We start from the raw sequence: 25515 nt of genomic DNA, 5'->3' as shown, positions 1-25515 counted from the left end.
ATCAACAACAGACACAGGAATAATATCAATGTTTCTACCTCAGTCAAAGAACAAAACCGCCTTTCAGCAAAGGAGATAAATTTAGTCCTTGCCATTATTCTCTTCAAGAAATTCTGGCAGAAACTATTTCAAATAAAGAACCTCAGAAACCCATTCCCTTTTCTGCTTCATGGATCAGACCACTTAACTGGTGCCAAAGCTTATTTTTCCTTCTTACCCAAAGCAAATAATTGATCTTCAGGTCATTCCACCCTCCATTTTCCCTCCATTTCATAAAACTCCCTAGGTCTCTTTCACCCTGGTGGTTATTGCTCAGCTGTATGTAGTTCCCCAGTCTCCTAAAGAACACATCCCCTTCTTATTTTATTTATGCTGAAGCAGCAGAACTGGTATTATTTAAATAGCTTACATTAAGACTCTCCTGACTCATCACTACATAGCCACACGCAGCTCCAATTACATCTTCAATTTTGTTAAGTAGAGTTTCAGACCATTTCTGGACTGAGCACTGTTACATAGTGCTGTTGATGGGAAATGGGCTTCACAAAATCCTTTACTTCCTTCTTGTCTTCCATGGTAACACATTGGATGCTGGGATTTTTTTGGGAAAAGTTGCTTCCTTAACTATCTTAAACAGGGTAATGCACTCCAGAAACAATTATGGACAATACAATAACAATTTATTTTTGTATAGCCCAAAATCACTCAAGGAGTGTCGCAATGGGCTTTAACAGGCCCTGCCTTTTGATAGCCCCCCAGTCTTGTCTCTCTAAGAAGACAAGAAAAAACTCCCCAAAAAACCCTTGTAGCAAAAAAATGTAAGAAACCTTGGCAAAGGCAGTTCAAAGAGAGACCCCTTTCCAGGTAGGCTGGGTGTGCAGTGGGTGTCAGAAAAAGGGGGTAAATACAATACTATACACAGAACAGAACATGAGTAATCCTCAATACAATATAATAATAGTGCAATAGAAATATTACAAGTACAGAGCAGAATTCAAAGGTAGATGGTACTGCATAATACGATTTGGAATTGTTTAAAATCCTGGAGACCTCGGCCATTAAACTGCCTCCTCCTATTGGCAATTCCACAGATGAGTCAGTGTTGGGCCAGCCAATCCGATGAAGGACTCCTCTACCAGACAATTCCTGCGATCCTCCATCAGAGATAACTTTACCTTTGGCAGGCAAAACAACTTGGCAGCAAGGCAGTGGCACCAAGTTGAGTACAGACAAGAGAAACAGAATAGGTGAGGATTAGTAACAAATTATACCGGGAGATTCACTCGAAAGAGGCCCCGAATATTCTGTTGTAACTCCTGTTAGGATGAAGAAACTGAACCAGAAAAATATGCTATATTCCTTGAAATATATGTAATCAATTGCATTACATGTGATGCTGGAAGTGGTTTCCGTTTTCTGCCAGACACATTTCGATGCGGCACTCCATGTTCATGAACATATCTTCAAGCGTCTTGGGTGGGAATAGCATCAATTTCACGTTAAATGTTTTCCTTTAAATCCTTCACTGTGCGAGGCTTGTTCCAAAAGATTTTCCTTTGAGCATATGCCAAAGGAAGAATTCTAGTGGTGTCAGACCTGGTGACCGTGGTGGCCAAGGCCCCTTTGAAATTACCCTGTTGCCGAAAAAGGACTCAATTTCTGCCATGCTCCTTGCCGATGTGTGACACATTGCTCCACCTTTCTGGAAATAACCTACCGTTAACTCACAATCATCCAGTTGATTCTGACATCGCCTAAACGAATTGGTGATCCAATCATTTCACACCATGAAGATGAGTTGTTTAATTCTTTACACCACCATCCTGATGAGAAGTCGAGTGACTGAGTGAAGGGTTACGGGTAGTATGCACCCAGAAGCTGTAAACGAGGGTTAAATGTCACGACGGCTGTCCAGTGCCTACCTCATCGATCCAACGCAGAGGCATCCCAACTAGTTTGAAGCTCCATATACTGTGGAGCACATTGCACAGTGTTTTGTTTCGTTCTCCCTGTAACTATCATATTTCTTGTGCTTTAATGCTAATGACTAACAACAGAGATGCAGCATGTACAGTTAATCAGTAGCTTTAGTCAGGATATGCTAAACTGAAGTAGTGAGTCTTCAGCTGGGATTTAAAAGCTGAGACCGAAGGGGCATCTCTTATACTGTAGTAGCAGGCAGACCATTCCACAGTTTAGGGGCCCAGGAACTAAAAGCTCGACTTCCCACTGTTATTTTATTAATCCTTGGAATCATAAGCAGACAAGCATCTTGAGATCTTAATGTATGTTCTAATTTATAAGTCATGATAAGTTCAAAAAAGTAAGCCAGACCTTGGTCATTTAAGGCTTTATATGTTTCCTATATAGGATTATATCCTATATATCCTATATAGGATTTTGAAATCTGCCCTAAACTTAACAGAGAGCCAGTGTAATGATTTAAGAATTTTTCTGAGGTGTTTACAAGTGAGCAAGTGGATAACCTGCCAGAGGTAAACGCAACTACTAAGGAGGTACTGAGGGATTTGGAAATTGTAGAGGGAGAAGTGCTGCTCAGATTAAATAAGATGAACTCAAACAAATCACCAGGCCCAGATAATATTTATCCTCGTGTTTTTAAGGAGGCTAGTGAGTACATATATAAACCCTTGACACATATTTTTAGGAAGTCACTGTGCACTGGAGAGATTCCAAAGGACTGGAAAATGGCAAATATCATCCCATTATATAAAAAGGGTGACAGGGCAGATCCAAGCAACTATAGGCCAGTAAGCTTAACAAGCATCACAGGAAAATTAATGGAAGGAATTATTAAGGATAAGATTGAGCAACACATGACAAGGACAGGAGTTATTCTGAACAGTCAGCATGGGTTCAGAAGAGGGAGGTCGTGTTTTACTAACATGTTGGAATTCTATGAGGAGGCAACAAAAGGATACGATCAAAGTGGAGCTTATGATATTATTTATCTGGACTTTCAGAAAGCATTTGATAAGGTGCCACATGAGAGGTTGGGCATCAAGTTAAAAGAAGTGGGAGTTCAGGGTGATGTTTTTAGATGGGTGCAGAATTGGCTCAGACACAGGAAGCAGAGGGTGATGGTGCGAGGAACCTCATCAGAACTGGCCGATGTTAAGAGTGGTGTTCCACAGGGGTCAGTGCTAGGGCGCTGCTATTTTTAATATATATAAATGATTTAGATAGGAATATAAGTAACAAGCTGGTTAAGTTTGCAGATGATACCAAGATAGGTGGATTAGCAGATAATTTGGAATCCGTTATATCATTACAGAAGGACTTGGATAGCATACAGACTTGGGCAGATTTGTGGCAGATGAAATTTAATGTCAGTAAATGTAAAGTATTACACATAGGAAGTAAAAATATTAGGTTTGAATACACAATGGGCGGTCGGAAAATCGAGAGTACACCTTATGAGAAGGATTTAGGAGTCATAGTGGACTCCAAGCTATCAACTTCCAAACAGTGTTCAGAAACCATTAAGAAGGCTAACAGAATGTTAGGTTATATAGCACGATCTGTGTAGTACAACTCCAAGGAGGTTATGCTCAACCTTTATAATGCACTGGTGAGGCCTCATCTTGAGTACTGTGTGCAGTTTTGGTCTCCAGGCTACAAAAAGGACATAGCAGCTAGAAAAGGTCAGAGAAGAGCGACTAGGCTGATTCCAGGTCTACAGGGGTTGAATTATGAGGAAAGATTAAAAGAGCTGAGCCTTTACAGTTTAAGCAAAAGAAGATTAAGAGGTGACATGATTGAAGTGTTTAAAATTATGAAGGGAATTAGTACAGTGGATCGAGACTTGTATTTTAAAATGAGCTCATCAAGAACACGGGGACACAGTTGGAAACTTGTTAAGGGTAAATTTCGCACAAACATTAGGAAGTTTTTCTTTACACAAAGAACGACAGACACTTGGAATAAGCTACCAAGTAGTGTGGTAGACAGTAAGACGTTAGGGACTTTCAAAACTCGACTTGATGTTTTCTTGGAGGAAACAAGTGGATAGGACTGGCGAGCTTTGTTGGGCTGAATGGCCTGTTCTTGTCTAGATTGTTCTAATTCTAGTTCTAATTCTAAAAGTGATGACAAATACTCCGAGTCGTGCAGTGAGAGTAATATGGAAAAAAAATAAATAAATAAATAAAAAGAACTGGAGTTATGTGTTCGTATTTTCTTGTTCTTGTAATAATTCTTGTAGCAGCATTTTGGATCAATTGGAAGTTGCATAATGAACAGTTTGAACATCCAGTAAACACCAAATTGCAGTAGTCAATCCTATTATAAGTAAATACATGAATTATTATTATTATTTAGAAAAATGTCTTAATTTCCCAACATTTTTAAGATAGAACAAACATGATTTAGACAACTTTGTAATTTGTGCTTTAAATGAAATGCTAGAGTCAAAGATAACTCCTAGATTGCGGGCTAATCCGGTAAAATTAATGGTGATTCCCACTGAGTTAAATGATGACATAATATTGTTGCGATCAGCATATATACACACACACAGACACATATATAAACATATATATACATATAAACATATATATAAATATATATATATATACACATCTATACATATATATATACAGTTATATATATATACACATATACACACATACATATATACATATACATATATATACACATACTGTATATATACACACACATATATATACATACTGTATATACAACATATACATATCTACATATATACTGTATATACACATATATATACAAATCTACATATATATATCTACATATATATATATATATTAGGGGTGGGACTCGATTAAAAAAATTAATCCAATTAATTAGAGGCTGTGTAAGAATTAATCTTGATTAATCGTATGTAATCGACACGTAAATTTGCCCCAAATCGCAAATGTGTTTTTTTTTTTATTTAAAAGCGGTTTTAGTGGGCTTACAGAATCAAATAATAGACATGGACATGAATATTGTAAACTGAAGCTGTTTTAATTTCTGAAAAAAAAAAGCCTTTAAACTGCATTTGAATTCAAAACAGAAACAAAAATATCATCCCTGGTTAAAATTGGGCAGACTTAAAAATAAAGTGGTAGTTTAAGTACTTTAAGTACATTTTCAGAATAGTATTGTCTTTAAATAATAATAACCAAAATTTCACCATAAAGTGCAGTTTTCTTCTTAAAAAATAAGTCAGAAACATAAAAGGTAATTTGACCAGCTTACTCTTTAAACTCTGAGTAACATTAGCCAAAATTATTTTGTACATTAGGCTAAAACAGTGTGATCATTGAACATTTTGTAATTAGATGTATTTAGAATTACTAACGGTCACGGAAGTCCAATGATCCCCAGTAAGAGCCACAAAGTCCGCTTTCTGTAATGCATCTAATTTTGCTTGCTTTTCAGTGTGCACAAAACCATGCTTTTATCAAGGCTTCGGGGAAGTCGAAATGATCAGTCGTAGGAGCGCTTTATTCCGACTCTAACATTTTTGTAGCTGTGATGTGTGCATCAGTGTAATGGATGTACCAGGAAATCATGCATTGACAAAAGTTCCCGTTTGCTTGGAATTGAAAGTGTGATTAAATGCGTTATTTTTAGCGCGTTATGGAGTACATGCATCGAAGCTTCTCAGCTGTGCTTGTGCTAAGAAAGGGAAAATTTTAAAAATAGCGTAACATGATTCTGCGTTAACCTAATATTTTTCATACGTCCCAAACCAAGGAGATGCGAAGGTAAAATGAATCAGGTAGCGCGTGTACATAGTCAGTACACCCTCTCGGAAATCGAACCTCGAATGTCGGCGTTAGAGGCGAAGACTCTACAATTGCCCCACAGCGTGGTTGTCTATGCTAAAGTATGTATTGTAGATCGGGTATATATATACATTTATATATATACCCGTGTATCGCAGTGGAGAAGTAGAAGTTATGAAAAAGAAAAGGGAACATTTTAAAAATAACGTAACATGATTGTCAATATACAGTAATTGTTTTGTGAGTGTTATTGAATGTTGCTGTCATCAAGGATTTGATTATCATTATTTCTTTCAATCAGGCTCGTATTTGTAGGATGTGTTCAAGTTACATTCCGTGTTTGTCAATCGTTGTAAAGATAAGAGGTTTCATTCATCGATTAGTTCCTTACTGCATCAATAAACAGCTCGTCTTCCTTTTATCTGTGATGTGACAAACTGCATGCACGGGTTTTTTTACACTGTCTTCCTTTAGCAGGACATTCACTTTTTCCACCGTGTGCTTTGTTTCGCAGTAGCTGCACTTATGAATATGATTGTATGTATAAGGCGCTTCATATTTTTTGCTGCCTTCTCAATTGTGTAATTCGGTTTTGTTCAGCACTCTTTGGAACTGTTGCTTTTGTCTGTGCACTGCGTCAGTTCACGTGAGCCGCTTGGTGTTCTTGCATCGAAGGTTCCCAGCTGTACTGGTGCCATCTCGTGTAATGTCAGCTAAGACCCGGCACTTAAATTTTCTCTCGCAGTTTCAATGAGTTTGTGCCAAACACCACCCTGACCATCTCATCTTCCTCTGCATAAGCACAGTCCTTCACACGTGAATATTTACCGGCAGTGTTTGTATTGGATTGCCGCTGATGGACGGCCTTATATGGGCAGGCACTAAATTACAAGCGCTAGTGGTAGCCTATGAACTTAATTTAATATAAACTTACGGTTCACGCCGTGCTTTGTTTCCGCAGTAGCTGTACTTATGAATATGCTTGTATGCATCATTTGCTTCATAATGTTTTTCTGCCTTCTCAATTGTGAAATGGCGTTTTGTGCTGATCGCTGTTTGAAGTTCTTCCTTGTGCTCTACGTACTTACGTAGGAGGCGTGATGATGTCACACGAAACTCCGCCCCCCCGCGGCAATCTCCAAATCAAGACTCCATTACATTATATGGGGAAAAATAGCTTCCAGTTATGACCCTTATGCGTAGAATTTCGAAATGAAACCTGCCCAACTTTTGTAAGTAAGCTGTAAGGAATAAGCCTGCCAAATTTCAGCCTTCTACCTACACGGGAAGTTGGAGAATTAGTGATGAGTCAGTGAGTGAGTCAGTGAGTGAGTGAGTGAGTGAGGGCTTTGCCTTTTATTAGTATAGATAAAGACAAGTAGTTCTCATCCATCCACTCCTTTAATTCACTAACACAACTAATTAAAGACAACATCAAAGAAACTTTATTTGTTCTAAAAGAAAGGTATAACTGGATGTCACCTGCATACGAGTGAAAATTAACATTATGTTTTCTAATGATAGATCCCAGTGGAAGCATTTAAAGTGAAAACAGTAAAGGTCCCAGTACTGAACCTTGCGGGATACCTTCTCTCAGTTCTGTGTATAATGATGGAGTAACGTCAGCACATTTCTGTACATACTGGAATTGATTTGATAAATAATAGCTGTGGCCCACCAGGCTGGCACCGCCAGCTGAAACTGATACAGCAATGCATGGGACACAAGTTCAATGCACACTTGGTTTATTTTTTCTTTTCCCCTTGTGGGAAACACCTTTCCCATTCTCCACAAGTATAACACAGTTCAAGCAGAGCACAATACCACAAGTCTCTTTCTTCACTCTTTTCCTTCTCCTTCAAGCTTCGTCACTTCTCCTACCGACTCTGGCTTCCCAAGTAGTGACTGCTGGCTCCTTTTATAATGCACCCGGAAGTGCTCCAAGTGCTTGATTCCTCATTTCCGGCAGGACTTCTGGGTGTGGCAGAAGAACTGCTCAAAAGGGCTGAGCAGCTACTGCTGCAGCGCCACCTGGCAGCAGATCCTAGCAGGGCTGCACCACACTTCAACTCCCATGAAGCCCTGCGGGAGTCTGAGGTACCACTGCAACCCAGGGGGGTTGCCATCTAGCGTCCCAGGAGAGGTAACACTCTGGCCATGCTTGCTCCCCCGGTCCTCCCAGCATTTAAGCGTCCCAGCTGGGTAAGAGCCCCAGCCATATGCTACACAGTTGAAACAAGCAAGGACAATGCCTGTAAGCCCAACATCATTTTTGAGCCTATGCAGTAAAATAGAATGGTCTATGGTGCCAAACGCTGCGCTTAAGTCTAACAACATAATTACAGTGGAGTTTCCTTCATCAGAGGATATCAAAATGTTGTTTAAAACACATATTAGGGCCGTTTCTGTACTATGACCAGTTCAGAAGCCAGACTGGAATTTCTCAAATAAGTTGTGATCCATAATGTGTGACTGAAGCTGATTGGTGACTACTTTTTCAAGTGTTTTAGAGAGAAAGGGTAAATTTGAAACAAGTCTATAATTATTAAGTATACGTGGGTCTGGGTCTGACTATTTAAGTAATGGGTTGATGATTGACACTTGTAGTGCATCAGGTACTGTGCCATGCAATAATGAACTATTAATAATGTTAAGAACTGGCACTGCAAGAACATCCATTGCATTTTTTACTAGTTTTGTTGGCACTGGATCTAGGGAACAAGTAGTAGGTTTCATTTTAGAAATTAAAGTCAAGATTTCCTGCTCTGTTATAAGATTACAATTTATAAAGTGTTGAATGCAACGTGAGACAGGGACTGCCAAACTAGTATGCAGTTTGCACTGTAATGCTGAGATATGGGATCTTATGTTTTTAATTTTCTCATTAAAGAAGTTAATAAAGTCTGTACTGCTAATGTCTGTTCTAAATCTGTCTGTTGGCATTTCACACTGTAGATCTGAATTAACATCTGTAAAATTAGCCACTGTTCTAAACAGTACCCGAGGATTTTTATTATTGCTATCTATTATTTTAGAATAGTAGTCTGAGCTAGCTTTAAAGAGAGTTTTTTTTATTTTTTTAACACTCTCTGTCCATGCAGTTTGAAAGACTTGCAGCTTTGTTGTTCTCCATCTGCACTCCAGTTTTTGACACTCTAATTTGAGAGCTCGAATCTTCTCGTTAAACCAAGGAGAGTTTCTATGTGCTTTGATCATTTTTGTTTTAAGGAGAGCCACAGGACATCTCTCAAGGCCGTATTATAATGTGATGTTAGCTGATCTAAATTATTTTCCACGTTTACATTTGACAGACTTCCCTATCTTCATGAATAGAAGCTTCATAAAAATTTGAATATATGTCTTTTAATATCCTTTTTCATCTTACACACAACAATAAAGCTGAATTTTCACATAAATTTAAATGACTCATGACTATATAGCCACACACAGCTCCAATTACATCATCAAGTTTACTAATCAGTAAACTTTGTCAATGTTGTTGTCTCTGCATTAAATGGTCAACTGTTGTGTAATCACATAGCATTGAAAATGGTTGACTTCAAGAAAGTATCTGCCCTGACTACATCACAATTTGTATCAAAGGCTGTCTGTGGAGATTGTACAGATTGCCAAATTGCTCGCTGCACACTCAAGACTTCACACAGTCTAACACCACTTAACTAAAAAGGCCCTCCATCTCCCATTCTCATCTCATTTTTACAGAGGCATCATCAAGAGTGTTTTGACCGGCAACATTACAGTCTGGCACAGCAATTCCAATATGTCCGTAGAGAATAGTGGGTTCAGCCCAAAGTATTATCCGGGGTGCCTCTCCTTTCTCTGAAAGACACATTGTTTAAACACTGTGTATTCAATGCCTGCTGAATTGTGCAAGATCACACTTGCCCCTTTCATGGATTATTTCATGGATTCTTCCTCCTTTTGTGATCTAGAAAAAGCTACTATAGCCTCAGATCTGCCAGGTTGTGTGATAACTCTCTGTGAAACTTTCATTTAATGAGTCTCTGTGAAATAATAGTAGTAATTGTATTGATTCATTGCCTATTTAAATAGTATGTTGCATGGTATTGCTTGTTTGCTCACTGTTTTGTCTTATTTGGACTATGTGATCACAGTGTGCCCTGAGCTTTATCATTTCTGCTCTCTGTATGCTTGTATATGGTTGAGATGACAATTATGTTCACTTTGACTATTCACATTTCTGATGGACAGCAGGGGATCATGCTCTGTCCAGAAGCCTGGGATAGCAGGGGACCAAAAAAAGGGCAAGCCATTCCCTGAGACAGGAAAGGACAGCCACCCTGGGTTACATCGGGGCCACAAGCATGGGGCTGTAACGTTCAAGCCTATTGGGTTACGTAACCACCAACAGAGGCAACTGGGATAATTCCAGAGCCGTGGTCTGCAGCACTTGCCTCAGCCGGAAGTGCTGCCAGAAGAGGAGCCGGATTTAAAACACAGCACTTCCACCACACCCGGGAGTGCTGCCGGGACTTAATTCAGGAACACCTGGAGTACTTCTGGGTGTGGTATAAAAGAGGCCGCCTCACTCCATTCGGGGAGCCAGAGTCGGGTGGAAGAGGACAGAGCTTGCAGGCTGAGGATTGGAGGCAGTGAAGAAAAGAAAAAGAAAGAAAAGAGTCAAAAGATAAGGACTGAGTTATTGAGAGTAATTGTGGTTGCATTGTGTGTTGCAGGAATAGTAAAATAAACAGTGTGTATTTGGGGACATTCTGAGTCCTTCTGTCTGTGTCTGGGGGTCAAACTCCACAACATTGTTTTCAGCATCATAGCTTCAAAAAAGATTATGAAATAGTTGAAGAGAATGTGAATGTTGACTTGCATTTGAATGTTAAACTTCAAGTGGTAAAGAATCTGTAAACAGTTTTATTAATATCTGATCAAAGACAATGACATTTCTGGAGACAGGGAACACTTAAAAAGCTTTCCATTTAAATTATTGGTAATTAGGCATTCACATTACAAATGTTCACCTTAAGAAAGGGTTTTTAAGAATAGATTAGCTTAATAAAGCTTGAGAAACCTGTAATTTCTTCTAGAATGAGAGATGTTATGAGGCTTGCTTGTTCTTTTTGTTTACAGTTTGCTGTTGGCCCAGAAGTTGTGTCTTTTAGGAATTGCCATAATCATGGATTTCTGAGTGACATGCACCTTATTGCCAGCATCTGTTATTCTGAAACAAGAGGCACTGGCGAAGGCAATATGTGCTGTATATCTAACAGTAGAAGACCTATGACAAATACTTGTGAAGTCAGAAGACTGCATCTCCAATGCATGCATGAGTGCGGCCAGAGAATTAAGGGAACCTTTTTTTATTATTTAGAAATATTACTTTTTGATTTATTTGATCTGATAAATTTTTGTCTGGTATTGTTTAACTTGAAGAGCATATAATTGATTTTGGATTAATAAGCTGTGAGTCCTTCTGTCCCTATTTACACTGGTCACTACAATATTATCATATTTACCATATTTAAGGCACTAACACATTTTTTGGCAATGATATCTGTTCTGAACAAAACTTATCTTATGATTTAATGTGGTAGACAAAGAAACTAGTCTTTCAGAAGCACTTAAAACATGGATTTACTGGTTAATACCTCAAAATGTACAAATCAATTATAATTCGTCCTTAATTAGTACTGTCATAATTGTTGGCAATCTAATCAGTGTTCCAGATGAATAACAAGCATAATGTACATCTAACTTCCTTAAATACTTGGATTAAATCCCAAGAATCATAATGACAAAAAGATGATGCTTTAAATGCAGACATCTGACTGGTAAAAGTGGACGTTGCGATTCTGCAGCAGAATCTACAAGGTGGAAATGTAGGAGGAAACTTAATAGTATAAGTAAGATATATCAAATTTTTATTTTATTTAATTTATTAAAAAATCAAAGCAGTCTGCAATTTGCATACATTTTCTACCATGTCAAAAATGCGTAGTTATCATTAGTTTAAGTGGAACATGGTAAGCTACACAGACTGGAGAACCTGCAATACATAAGCATATTCTCAGAAATATAAAAAAATATTTGCTGAAATTTGATATATTATATTGAAAGTCATTTGAGAGCCTAACTGAACAGCTGATGAAGCCAGCAAAGTGGTGATGATCAGTCAAAGCCTATGCCTTAGGATGCCTCGTTGAGAGGTCAACTAAAGCACATTCATCATAAAAAATTATACTTCCTCACTAAAACTGTGCTAAATCAGGAACTGTTGTGGAAGCTGATTTTTCCTTCTGTTAAAATGGAAATATGTTCTAAATGTGGAGTATTATTATGTTCAAGTAACTATAGTAGTAAACCCAAAATCATAAATGACTGGAGTATCAATGTTTTGTACCACTCTTTTGTTTTTTATTTGACAGATCAACAGTGCATCAAGAGAAGTCTCAAGCCAGGAAGTCAATAACAATCCTGCAGAAGACATCTGGAACGACAACACAAACAGAAAGACTTCAGAGAAATATGTCCCTTAAAAATGGCAGCAAAGTCCCTGCAAAGAACTGAGGGTTGTAAGGATCATCCCTTTCCTTAAAATTAATGAAAATCAATTTAGGATAGAAAGAGCAAAATATGATTACTGTATTGTTGCTCTGTCTTTGGTGATGCTTCAGCCATTTTTATATTTTACATCTATTTTTAAGGAAATTAAAAATGAGCTAAACAGAAGCATATGGATGAAAGATTGTAAATACAGCAAATGATTAGAAGAAAAGCTAGTAAGTAGTAACAGCTGAGTGCCTTCAGGAGCCACAAAAGGAATGAGGCTTCTGTAACATCCCACAAACCTGGGACCTGTGAGAACAGTTTTAGATATGCCAAAGTACCAAATTACTTATATAACCTTAAAAGATTCTAAGATACTTAAAATATTGTAAACAATCATTTTCTTTCATAAATTGATTAATGTAATATGATATATGTTTCTGTAATATAAAACAAGACATTTTTATGTATATGTTTATATAATATATACTGTATGTATAGCGAGAGAGAAAGAGAGAACTAAGGTAAGTCAAAAAGTATCTGTCTTTTTCAACAGTCTCTGAGAGCAATTACAGCAATTAAACAGTCACACACTTCTTTGCCAAAGCCATGTCATGGCCATGTTCAGTATTGGCAGCAGCAGTTAACTTACATTGTTCATGACATACACTCATGCAACCATTCTTGAACTTTTCATTCCGTTAGTAGACATTTTGCTGAGGTATATATTTCTTTAGATTCTGTGTTGAAGATCAACAATGGTCAATTCAGTTCAATTAATTTTCACTATAACAACTGCAGAAATACGAAAAAAACATACAGTAGTTATTTAATAATACAGTAAGTAGTTTTATATGTGTATTGATGAATAAGAGCAACATGCGTCAGAATGCACAATGTGAAAATAGTCCCATTTTGTTTTCGCTGAAAGATTTGACCTTCAACTGGACCTGTATTCTCCAAAGTTCTAGAATTTTAAACTGTAACTATGACCATCAAATACTCCATTAAGTCAAGTTATAAATGTGCAGATGCTGTGCTGAAAACTCTGGGGCTGAAACACTATTTCGATGTGATTTCCATTAACTTTGTACATCTGAATTTTGCCTTTTGTCTCTTTGTCTTTTATCTGAACCCACTTTTCCCATGGCACAAGACAAGAGCACTACCTGAGTAGCATACTGATTCTTATGCAAACACACCTTAATGTAATAAAATAATTTACAAGGCTATGATTTCTTTTGTTTTCTTTGTGTTCAAAGTGCTGGTATTAGGGCTCCTTTTGTGGAGACTGGTCTATGTTCAAAACTGCAGGAGGCAGCACATTGAAACACACAGATATTGTTTTTTGATCAGCAAATGTTAGGCATGATTTCCATTTTAAATATTCCATGACGTCACATTTCTTTTCTCAACATGCCATGCTGCAGATAATATTTTGTGTTTTACTGCCAGATTCCAGTAAATGTAGACACTATCCACACTTACATGCTAGTTTGGCACTGAATATACTAATTCATCCATCTATATACTTAATTTGATTATTCAATTTTTAGGACTGTAGAGCACTGGGGCCTAATCCTGAAATTACACATTCCAAAACAGAGCAGACTTTCAATAGCATCCATGTTAGCTCAAACCAACACACAAAGAACTACCAGTTAACTTAATTTGAATGATTTTTGCATGTGGAAGAAAGCTGGAGTACCTGAAGAAAACCCGTGCAGAAAATACAAACTACACAGATAGCTACTCTGCAGGAACTGAAATTCAGACCCATAAAATTAAGGAACAGATTGATTATCTGCTACTTCATCATGTACTGCAAATATGATCCTAGCCAATAAGCCACTTATTGATTGAAAGTAAAGTTTAAACAAAAAAGTCACTTATCTGTTGATACAAGGATTGTCAGTTCTAGTCCTTTACATTTTCTATAATTTAGGAACAGTAGTTCTTTTTTTTTACATTTATGTTTTTGCTGTTGAAAATCAGCACTCAAACTATGTAGAGTATACTAATTTTTAACATCTTGAACAACTCAATGATAACACAACTGAGCTTATTTGGTGACATTTTACTTTAGGTATCCATTATAAAGCAACGATAAACAGTCTATGAACAATTAATTATTAGACTTTTGCAGTATGTTGTTGTCATTAATGGTATTTTTATCATGTTAAAGACACTTGTAATATATTATGTAACATGTGAACTGTTAGAAGCAGCTTACAATAGATAACTAAAGTTATTACTGCTTTTTTTTGTTTTGTACTGGAGTCTGCAAACCAAATATCACAGTAAATACTGCATGAAAAGAAGTGCAAGATATTTCCATAGGTAAAACTGCTAAAAGCTTAACAATATATTGCATTTTAATTATTTTTTTTCTTAACCCTATAACAGACAGGAATCATGGCAGCATTGACTGTTCCACCTTTTGTTCAGTATCTAAGCTTTAACGTTACTGCTATGAATCACCTTTTCACTCTGCCATTAAATATGTAAGCTGATTCTGAATAGTAAAATTCATCCCATGTAATATTAATTAACTCTGTTCATAAGTATCTTAAATGTTTTGTTATTGTGCTGGAAATCCAATATCAAGTATGTAAGCATGTTTAAAAAATTAATAAAAAAAATGCTTCCTCCATGTTCCTACCTTCATTTTTCATTCTTGTTTCCTGTATATTTATTTCTTTTGTTTATGTTTTTATTTTCTGCCAGTATTATAATAAATTAATATACTATGTGTCACAGATGTCTGGGGTTCTTACCTGGCCGGGATGCCTGGAGGGGCTGGAAAGGGACATTAATAGCTTCTGGGTCACAAGGGGGCAACCGCCCTGGACTAGGAGAGGACCACGGGAAAGGAACAAAGAGGTTCTGGCCTGTTGGGAACCGTGGCCACCGCCAGGGGGCGACCCAAACCTCGCGGGACCCGGAGAACTGTCACTTCTGCCACACCAGGCAAGATGGGAGATGAACCTGCCAAGGATGCCCGGAGTGCTTCCGGTGCAAAGGGCAGCACTTCTGCCACACCAGGAAGTGCTGCCGGAAGATCAGCATCAGCCACCTGGAGCACATCTGGGCGGGAATAAAAGGTGCTGCCTTCCGACAGTCGAAGAGCTGAGTCGGGAGGAAGGGTGGCAACACATCTGGGAGAGTGGAGGATTCATTGTTAGTATATTGATTGGTTATTGTATGAGTGTCGTGGAGTGTAGGGTGCTTTGTGCACTGTGTAGTCTAAATAAATTAAATATTTGGACTTTTACCTGGTGTCTGGCATCTGATCTGAGGGTTCAAGGGGACGACAGCGCCCCCTATCTGTCACATATGTTATGTCTGAACATTTGGGACTGTGTTTTACTTGTATTTCATTTTTCAGATGGAAGTTGACAGGGCAAAACAATGAATATCAATAAATCCTGATCATAACAACAAATAAAACAAAGCAGTGACACTGACATCAAAGGAATATCTTATTAGACCTGTTGATGATTGAGATCTGAAACTATAAAATGCTACTTCTTCTCTCATTTTCATAGAACCAATTTAGTAAATCACTTGTAAAGTGACAAATGGAAAAGCCATTGGTCCAGATGACATACCTGTGGAAGCATGGAGGTATTTAGTGGAGTGGAGTTTTTAACCAGATTGTTTAATGGAATCTTAGAAAGTGAGAGGATGCCTGAGGAGTGGAGAAGAAGTGTACTGGTGCCGACATTTAAGAATAAGGGGAATGTACAGAACTATAGTAACTACAGGGGGATAAAATTGATGAGCCACAACATGAAGTTATGGGAAAGAGTAGTGGAAGTTAGGTTAAGAAGGGAGGTGATGATTAGTGAGTAGGAGTATTGTTTCATGCCAAGAAAGAGCACCACAGATGCAATGTTTGCTCTGAGGATGTTGATGGAGAAGTATAGAGAAGGCCAGAAGAAGTTGCATTGCGTCTTTGTGGACCTGGAGAAAGAATATATGATAGGGTGCCTCGAGAGGAGCTGTGGTATTGTATGAGGAAGTCGGGAGTGGCAGAGAAGTACATTAGAGTTTTAGAGGATATGTATGAGGGAAGTGTGACCGTGGTGAGGTCTGCGGTAGGAGTGATTGATGCATTCAAGGAGGTGGGATTACATCAGGGATCGGCTCTGAGCCCTTTCTTATTTGCAATGGTGATGGACATGGTGACAGATGAGATTAGAGCTATGCGACCAGCTATGTTATATGGGTTGGAGAGGGTGGCACTGACCAGAAAGCAGGAGACAGAGCTGGACATAGCAAAGTTAAAGATGCTAAGATTTGCAGGGAGTGTGATGAGGATGGACAGGATAAGAAATGAGTACATTAGAGGGTCAGCTCAAGTTGGACAGTTGAGAGACAAAGTCAGAGAGGCAAGATTGCATTGTTTTGGACATGTGCAGAAGAGAGATGCTGAGTATATTGGGAGAAGGATGCTAAGGATAGAGCTGCCATGTAAGAGGAAAAGAGAAAGGCCTAAGAGGAGGTTTATGGATGTGGTGAGAGAGGACATGCAGGTGATGGGTGTAACAGAACAAGATGCAGAGGAAATATATGGAAGAAGATGATCTGCTGTGGCAACCCCTAATGGGAGCAGCTGAAAGAAGAAGAAAAAGAAGATAATTGAGGCTAGTCACCAGGCACACAATATCTAAACTATCTGGATAGACAAATCATTTTCTGTGTAATTTCAGCAGTAATAGTCTCTTGACTGTTGTTCCTTTTAAGTTGACACCATAGCCGGCATTTCATATCCCAGATCTCAGCTTCAAGACTCTCTATCAAAAACTCAGAACAGCCCAACATGTCCATTTTGATCGCTGAGGTACTCATCACTTTGCTGAGTCAGAATGTAGGTCCTCTCCATGTCCCGCTTCTGACACCATTGTAATGCTGCTCGGTGACTGGCAGCACCGACCCAGTGAATTCATGCTAATTTTCTGCTCTTTTAGTAGCTTGCTATCTTTAAAAGGACTGCTAGCTTTCAGCCACACAAAGAAACACATACAACTTTGCAGAATTCCCTTTTTATAGGTGCCCCTGCTATTTGTGATGTAATGCCATCTTATACTTTGGTGACTGATCCCTGGCTGATGTAACTTATCCAGCACTGTTGCAACATGTTGAAATATTGAACATGTTTACATGCACTTCAATAACCTGATTATGCACAGAAACCACTTTCTAAAATGACATGTAGAGAAAATGAGTTATTGGTTCTGAGAAACCTGGTTAACAGAGGTAAATTTCTTAGAAAATAATGTGATTATGTGGCCACATAAACCCACAACTGTGATCTGTGCATGTTTGTTGCACTCTGTCAGACTGCTCATATATTTGCTTTGTACACACTTCAGCAGCCATGGGTAGAAGCATCCAAAAAAAACATTCCCTGAAAGAAATGTTCGGGCAATCACATTATTCCTTCTACTCACTGATGTAATCTGTCTCAACAGTTCAGAAATTTATAAATTTGTATTGATGACCTGAATGTACAGTGCTAAACACAGCAACACAGTCTCGAGTAACAAATAGCAAAACGCAATATCTTACTAATGTAAAATTGTGAGGGGCTGTTCAGGAAAAAAATTGCCTTGTAAATACATAAATTGGTTCTGCTACATTGGTTTGAATACATCCATTCAGATATATACATAGGTTCAGATATTTGTATATACCTTGGTTTCTATACAGTAGGTCAGTTCTTATTACACATATATATGTGTATATACACAATATATATATTGTGGCGTGTGAGTCCTTGTCTTGCACCCCAAAACACGTGGCTGAGTCTCAGTACTTTAGCAAAACCAACTTTATTCAGCCTGAAACAGCAATAGCACGATTATTTATTGTAGCGGGATCTACCACTCTCCTATACACAGACACAGCAATCAGGCAGGGTCATGGCCTGGTTAATGATCAAGTAATACTGTTCCCTGCAGTTATAATGTTGCTTGCATCACCGATCAACGGCAGGTGCTCATAGCATGACCGCAATCTTTTTGGGTTTGTTTTTGTGGCGAGCTGCCACAGTGGTGGGAACTCACGGTTACCCTGGCAACCAACAGGCTATCTTCCATAAATGCGGCCATTGCACTTTGGGATCCTCTTCGGCATGTCGTCCCATTGGAGGGAGCCCCATACGTTTCAATGGGGAAAACAAGTGAATTTGAGATGTTGAAGTGTTGAGTACACATATACTGAAAGCCACTTTTACTTTTGGGAAGCCGGCCAACAATATCTAATCCCACCCTCTCAAAGTGGACGTCTAAAATAGGCATCGGTGCAAGGGGTGCCTGGCAGGTCTGTGAGAGGAAACTATTTGACAGTCGGGACAGGCCTTGTAGAATTGCTCCACATCATGGCCCATATTCACCCAATAAAAATGTTTAAAAATGCGTTCCCTCTTCTTTTCTGCACCGAGGTGACCCCCCAAAACTTGACTGTGCCAACTGATCCGTGCACCTATCACCCATGCAATAATAAATCACCTGATACAGAAAACCATCCTTAAGTAAAAAATGTGGTGTTTTAAAATTCAGGTCATCTCTCTCCAGATAGTAAGAGTCATTTGCGAAGTGGGCTTGTCTGAATGCAAAATCCAAGTTGCTATTGGCTTGTTGCAGGCAAGCAAATTGAGTGCCCAGTCTGGGGAGGCTGTTGGTGCATGCAATGATGTGGAAAAGTCTGTCAGATGTCCCAGGTCTTCACTTGAGGATTCATCCCCCTCCTCACTGGACAACTCTGCTTCAATTTCAGACCTGGTTCCTTGACTGACATTGTTTGCGGTGAGCCCCTCTCTATCCACTAAAGGGGAAGGCGTTCTGCAGGTGGCCAAGACACATGGGAAGAGGGAGTTCCTTTTTCCTATTATGAATGGCCAGGGTGTGATGTCTGATATAGCAGTCCAAACATTAAAGTTTCAATAACTTTAAATTTCAAAGGGAGTAATATAGTCTTGTATGTTTTAATATCCCCAATTTGTCTGGGGTCTTATAAGAGGTCTAAGTAATGGCGGACTACACAGATGTTACTACCAGAGTCCAACAGTGCAGAAAATTCCTGTCTGGCCAACGTAATAGAGACCTTAAAATTGTCCTCCTTTAACATCTTGTGGGACACTTGCGATCCACATACCTGTGCCAGACCGACGGTCATGGTTCTGAGTCAGATGTCCCGGTTGATTACAGTGAAAGCAGCTGCATTCAGTCCACTCTATGGTGTTCCCATTATGAAATCTTCTACCCATGGCACTGGTGACCTAACAGGACTGCATCAATAGCAGACTTCTTTATAATGTGCTCAAAAGTGTCTCTAAGCCCTGAATCTGTTCTCATATAGGGTGGTCCGGATCAATGTGCCACAGATGAAACTGGAGCCCCTTGACCACCAGGCTCACAGCCATGTGGAGGAGGATCTGTTGCTTCAGGAAGTTATAATCATCAAGCCTTTCGATAGGGAGGTTTCACACGACCTGTAGGTCCTCCCCAGTTAAAAACGGGGCCACAATACCCGGCCAGGTTCCCCTGTCCCAGTGCATCAATGTTGCCATGCGCTCAAAGCAGAACAGGAAACACTCTGGGTGATCCGAGGGAGCCATCTTCACCAGCACATCCCTGCCGCAAAGACCGGAGCACCCACAGGAGCCTCATTTTGCTCCACTGGTATCGGGATATCATATGTCTCTTGGTGTTCCATTGGTGCAAGACCCCACTTCTGGTACCATGTGACGCTTGAGTCACTGTCTTGCTCTCCAAATGGGCATAGTTTTGGGGCCAGGTCAGTGGCGAAGTTATACTGTTCCCTGCATTTATAATGTTCCATTATATAATTGTCCATTTTGGACAATTTTAAAGAAGACAGATATGCCTGATATGTAATATCTGTGTATTGCTATCTTCCACTCTTTTCTGAGATGTTGAGTGAGAGATCCTTTTCCCACAGTACTCTTGAATCTTTGAAAGGGTGGGACTGTAAAAGGGTTTTATATATTATGGAGATGTTGTTTGAGTCCACAAGACTGATCGATATCTTTTCCGGCATCGAAGTACGTGGGAGGTGAGGAAAATTGGACAGGTTTGGTTTAACAAAGTTTCTAATTTGAAGATAGTGAAAGAAATGTGTTGCTGGAAAGATAAACGTAGAGCTTAATTGTTCATAGGATACAAAGACGTTGTTTATGTACAGATCTCTAAGCGATTTAGTCCCAAATGTTTTCCAGACATTAAAAACTGCGTATGATGAGAGGGTGGGAAAGGGTGGTTCTCATGCAGAGGTGCCACAGATGAAACCTTCTCTATCTTAAAATTCTTTCTGCATTGATTCCATATTTTGAGTGAATGAAGCACAATTGGGTTATTAGTAATGTAGCAATAGCTTGTATTTACTGGGGTACAAAGCAAGGAATATAAAGAAGTGCTGCAAGATTATCATCGATAAATTCCAAGGACATGTACAAAATAGTCACCTGTGCATCAGGAGGAATAACATCTCTTTAACTAGATTAGAACAATCTAGACAAGAACATGTCATTCAGCCCAACAAAGCTCCCTAGTCCTATCCACTCAATTCTTCTAGAATAACATTGTCTATTTTTTTTTAACAATTTATTGAATTTATTAAAATCCAAAACATTCCATACAAGCAAGTCAAATTTTACAAAATGTCATCCCCCATCCATGAGAAAGAGAGCTAGGCCAACATAGTGAAACTTTAATAGTAGAAAAGATAAGTAAGTAAATGAATAGAATAAAGAGGGGAATAGAATTTGCTTCCTCAATTTAAATGCTTATTCTAAAATACTGTTAATTAGATCCTGCCAGGTTTTATAAAAGTTTTGCACAGATCCACTAAGTGAGTATTTAATTTTTTTCAATTTCATGTAGTATATAACATCAGTTACCCAATGACTGAAAAGAGGTGAGTTAGGATTCTTCCAGTTGAGCAAGATGTGCCAGTAGTGTAGTAAAGGCAACTACAGTTTGTTTGTTTTTCTCCACTTTAAGCTCATTTGGAAGTACACCAAACACAACTGTTAATGGTTTAGGAGGGTGTGTGACACCAAGGCTGTCTGAAAGGCATTTAAAGATTTTGGTCCAATATTTGTAGGTTGGCTCTTCCCCTAGAAACATTTTTGACAATTTTAAATGAGACAGATGTGTTCAATAGATGATTTTAAGTTGAATAATTGTATGCTTTGCACATATGGAGCTCGAGTGAATTCTGTACATTGCTGCCTTCCATTCCTTTTCTGAAATATTGAGTAGGAAATCTTTTTTCCAATGTACTCTGGGATCTTTGAAAGGGAGGGACTTTAGAATGTTTTTATATGTTAGAGAAATACTGTTTGAGTCCTCAAGACTAAAGAAGTATGTGGTTGTTGAGGAAAGTCAGGCAGGTTTTGTTCAACAGAGTTTCTAATTTAGATGTAGTGAAAGAAAAGTGTTGCTGGAAGGTTAAATTTGGAGTGTAATTGTTCATATGACGGAGACGTTCTCTATGTACAGATCTCTAAGTGATTTAATCCCAAATGTTTTCCAGACATTTAAAGCAGCGTATGTTTCAGAGGGAGGAAAAGCGCTGAAGTCGGAAACAACGGAAGAACTTAAACCCAATTAAAGTAAAAATAATTTCTTTATTCTTAATTCTTGGTGAGTAGAGAGAATGTGAGACTGCCGCTTCCCAACTCAGTCGACTGGTTTGGGTTTTAGCAGAATACCTAAAGTAAAAACGTTCTCTCTTTTATATCCTAGAAAAGGAAAAAAAACCCCTAGCAGTTCATTCTGAGGTTATACATGAATCTTAATTTATGACATACTGGAATGTCCTAAAACATGAAATAAACAGCCATTTGCATTCCTAAGGAATACACCCTTCTATTTGCACCCACTTAGAATCAATTTAAACATTCTTATAGTCCATAAAGATCTTACATTCTTCAGGGGTCTTCTGATAGTATCAGAGGTCAGCCTTTCCTATAAATGATAAAAGTTAGTCCCTTAATGCTGTGCACACAGCCCAACTCCTTTTCTGCATAAATCAGGAACAAATCATATAGCTCTCTGCAGCATGATCAACTCAAAACGCAGTCCTTGATATCTGTGAGTTAAATAATAATGTTTTCTCTTCCTCAGTTCCCCCCTTTGCACATAAAATGTGCACATTAATAATAAGACTTCTGCATCATCAGAGTTCAGGAAAGGGTTGGCAAATGGAAGAAAAGGTTTGTACTGGGAGTCAGGGTCAGCACTGAGGAGATAAACCTTAGTAATGGAAGCGTTAATAAACCTTTGTAGAAGGGCTCAGATGCACGGGGTTAGACAGCAACCCAAGAACATGAAAACTGCCAGAGAAATAAGGATAGTTATGAGAATAATTTTCAAGAACTGAACCAATCTTTGGAAGAGTTAAAAAAAGAGTCAGGTGTTCCTGAGTGTTCTGCTAATTAGATAGATAGGGAGGTAAGGCCAGCTAAAGCACGGGTAGATTATTGGGAAGGGATACAACTAGGAGATTGGGTTTAGCAGTGGCACATGCATAACAAGAATCTGTTCTTAATTGTGTAACAGTAACCTTCAACCACTTATATCACAGATTATCCCCTAAGACAAAGGGAATAATCCCTTGACAGAGTCTCAACATAGAAAGTCCAAAAATAGCAACAGCTTAATGATTCAGTCCACTTTTTACAGTGAGAGATGTGCATTCAAGAAAAGAGTCCTTCGTCCATCATGGCATGTGGGGTGCAGATAGCAGCACCTGGAATGGTTCCCCTCCAGCTAGGTTGATGCCAATGTTTCCTTCGGGTGTCTCTGACCAGTATCTAGGTTCCAAGGGAATCTGGAACTTCATCAGTAGGGGACTGGTCTGCCAAGCCTTGTTAACTTGTTTGTGGACTTCCTTCAGGGAAGCTCGGAGACCTGCAAGACTAGAGAGAAGATCATTGTCTACAGTATGCAGAGTAACATTTCCAATAACCATGCCAACAGGCATGGGGCATCCAGTTACAATTTTAAATGGCGACAGTCCCAACTGCCGATGTGTCCTTCCTCTCAACCCCATCAAGGCCAGGGATAGAGCATCTGGCCAGGTTAAGTTTGTCTGCTCACAGATTTTTCCAATTTTGATTTTAGGGTACCATTGCACCTTTCTACAATACCTCCACTTTGAGGATGGTATTTGCAGTAATGATGCACATTTATCTGGAGCCAAGTAGTCAGCTCATTTATTACAGAATTCACAAAGTGGGTTCCATTATCGGTATGCAGTTTCTGTGATATTCCCCATCTTGGAATGATTTCTTTTATTAAAGCTTTAGCCACAGTTTTTGCATCTGCATGCTTAGAGAGAAAACTTCCACCCATCGGGAGAACACATCGACAATTACCAAGCAATAACGGTAGCCTTTAGATGGTGTTAACTCAATGAAATCCATTTGGAGGTGTTCAAAGGGACCCATTGGGTTAGGAGTGACGGCGGGCTTACCTGAGTACCTTTACCTACATTAAACCTTTGGCATAGTGCGCATCGTCAGCAGAATTGTTCAGCATATGTAGAGAACCCTGTGGTTTCCCAATGCTGCTCGACATCCTGAGTCATAGTGTCTTTTCCTGCATGATCCAGGCCGTGTGAGAATTTGCCATTCCTGGAAAAGAAGCCTTTGGGAGGAAAGGTTTGTTAGTTTGCTTATGGGTCCAGACCCCAGCAGAGAGGGATCCTTCTCGGGACCACTTTATCCTTTCTCGGTCAGTGGCAGTGCTCTGTAAAGAAATAATTTGATTATCAGGTCTTTGTCATCCTTCTGTTGGAATAAAGAGACTGGTGTGTTATTACAGGCGGCCTGTTTAGCAAAATGGTCAGCCAGTTCATTTCCTTGGCTGACTGGGTTTTGTTTCCCAGTAATGGGCTTGCCATTTAAGTATTCCCAGTTTTGATGGTTCTGTTATAGCTTTAAGAAGGGATTCCACTAATTTCTGGTGTTGTATGGGCTTACCAGTACTGGTTTTGAATCCCCTTAATTTCCATAATGCCCCATGATCATGGAAGTCTCCAAAGGCAGATCTGGAATCTGTGTAAATGGTTATGACCTTCCTTTCAGACAACTGGCAAGCTCGAGTGAGAGCTATTAGCTCAGCTGCTTGTGCACTTAAACTAGAAGAAATTCGGTTTGCTTCAAGTAAGTGGTCTTCCTTGACCACTGCATAACTGGTGGAGAGTGTTCTGTCGTCCAATCCCAAGGAACAGCCATCCTCATAAAGAATTTCTCCTGTTTCTAGTAGAGTTTCCTGGAGGTCCGGACTAGGTTTTAGGACCTTTGTTATCTCATCCTGGCAGTTATTTGGTTCCCCCTCTCCCTCAGTGGTAAGTAGGGTAGCTGGATTTAGAGTTGAGCATCTTGCAATAGTGACATTTGACAGGGTACAGAGCACATTTTAATAGTGTATTGCCCTTACAGTAGTGAGGTAGTTCACCATGTTTCCCTCACTTGTTCATGCACTCTCTGTAAGGCACTATGCAAACCTGCAAGCCTTTTCCTACATTAAATCTTCGCCATAATGTAGACCTCTTACAGAACTGATCAGCAAAGTTAGAAAAACCCCGGGCGTGACAGTATTGTTGCACCTGTGCCATCATTGCATCTTCTGGAAGGGTGGGCCAAACCATGCGCAGCCTTTGCAATTCCTAGAAAGAAAGCTTTTGGGAAAAAAGGATGTTTAGTTAATGGATGGATCTAAATTCCTTTCAGAGCTTTATCTGATCCCTGTTTCTGCAACGTCTTTATCTCCTTTTCCGTTGCTACAGTTCGTAGAGATAGTACTGCATCCTTGTGTGACTCTTGTTCCTCCTTCTGTAATAGAAATAAAGAAGTTAGTGGTGAAGTAGGATCCTGGGCGGCTTTCTTTGCCCACTTCTGCTTGCGCATTTCCCTCACTTACTGGATTCGTCTTCCCTGTGTGAGCTTGACACTTCACTACCTCAAGCGCACCTGTCAAATGAGATGTTTTTGTCTGTACTAAGATGGAATGTACAGCATGTGGTACCTTAACAGTTAATAAACTCATGAGAACAACATCTGAGCATGCTAATATGGCCTCTGTTATTGCAGCAGCTGCTTTCAAACAGGCCGGGATTGTAGCGGCCACTGGATCCAGTTTTATTTGTTAATTATTTTTTTTTT

At 39.2% G+C, this 25515-nt stretch overlaps 1 protein-coding gene across 1 annotated transcript in view; it reads left to right on the top strand.

The window, feature by feature from the left end:
• The window catches only part of LOC120515796 (brain and acute leukemia cytoplasmic protein-like), a 152788-nt gene extending 137821 nt beyond the window's left edge, over nucleotides 1–14967 (top strand). Inside the window, exon 3 of the mRNA XM_039737106.1 lies at nucleotides 12194–14967. Within this exon, the coding sequence (XP_039593040.1) occupies nucleotides 12194–12335 (142 nt within the window). The 3' untranslated portion in view covers nucleotides 12336–14967. The remainder of the gene's footprint in view (nucleotides 1–12193) is intronic.
• The last annotated feature ends 10548 nt before the right edge of the window (nucleotides 14968–25515 follow it).

This window comes from Polypterus senegalus, chromosome 15 (assembly GCF_016835505.1).
Source record: "Polypterus senegalus isolate Bchr_013 chromosome 15, ASM1683550v1, whole genome shotgun sequence".
In the NCBI taxonomy this organism is placed as follows: domain Eukaryota; kingdom Metazoa; phylum Chordata; class Cladistia; order Polypteriformes; family Polypteridae; genus Polypterus; species Polypterus senegalus.
The sequence above is the reverse complement of the archived record's forward strand: the minus strand, read 5'-3'. Positions and strand labels throughout refer to the sequence as shown.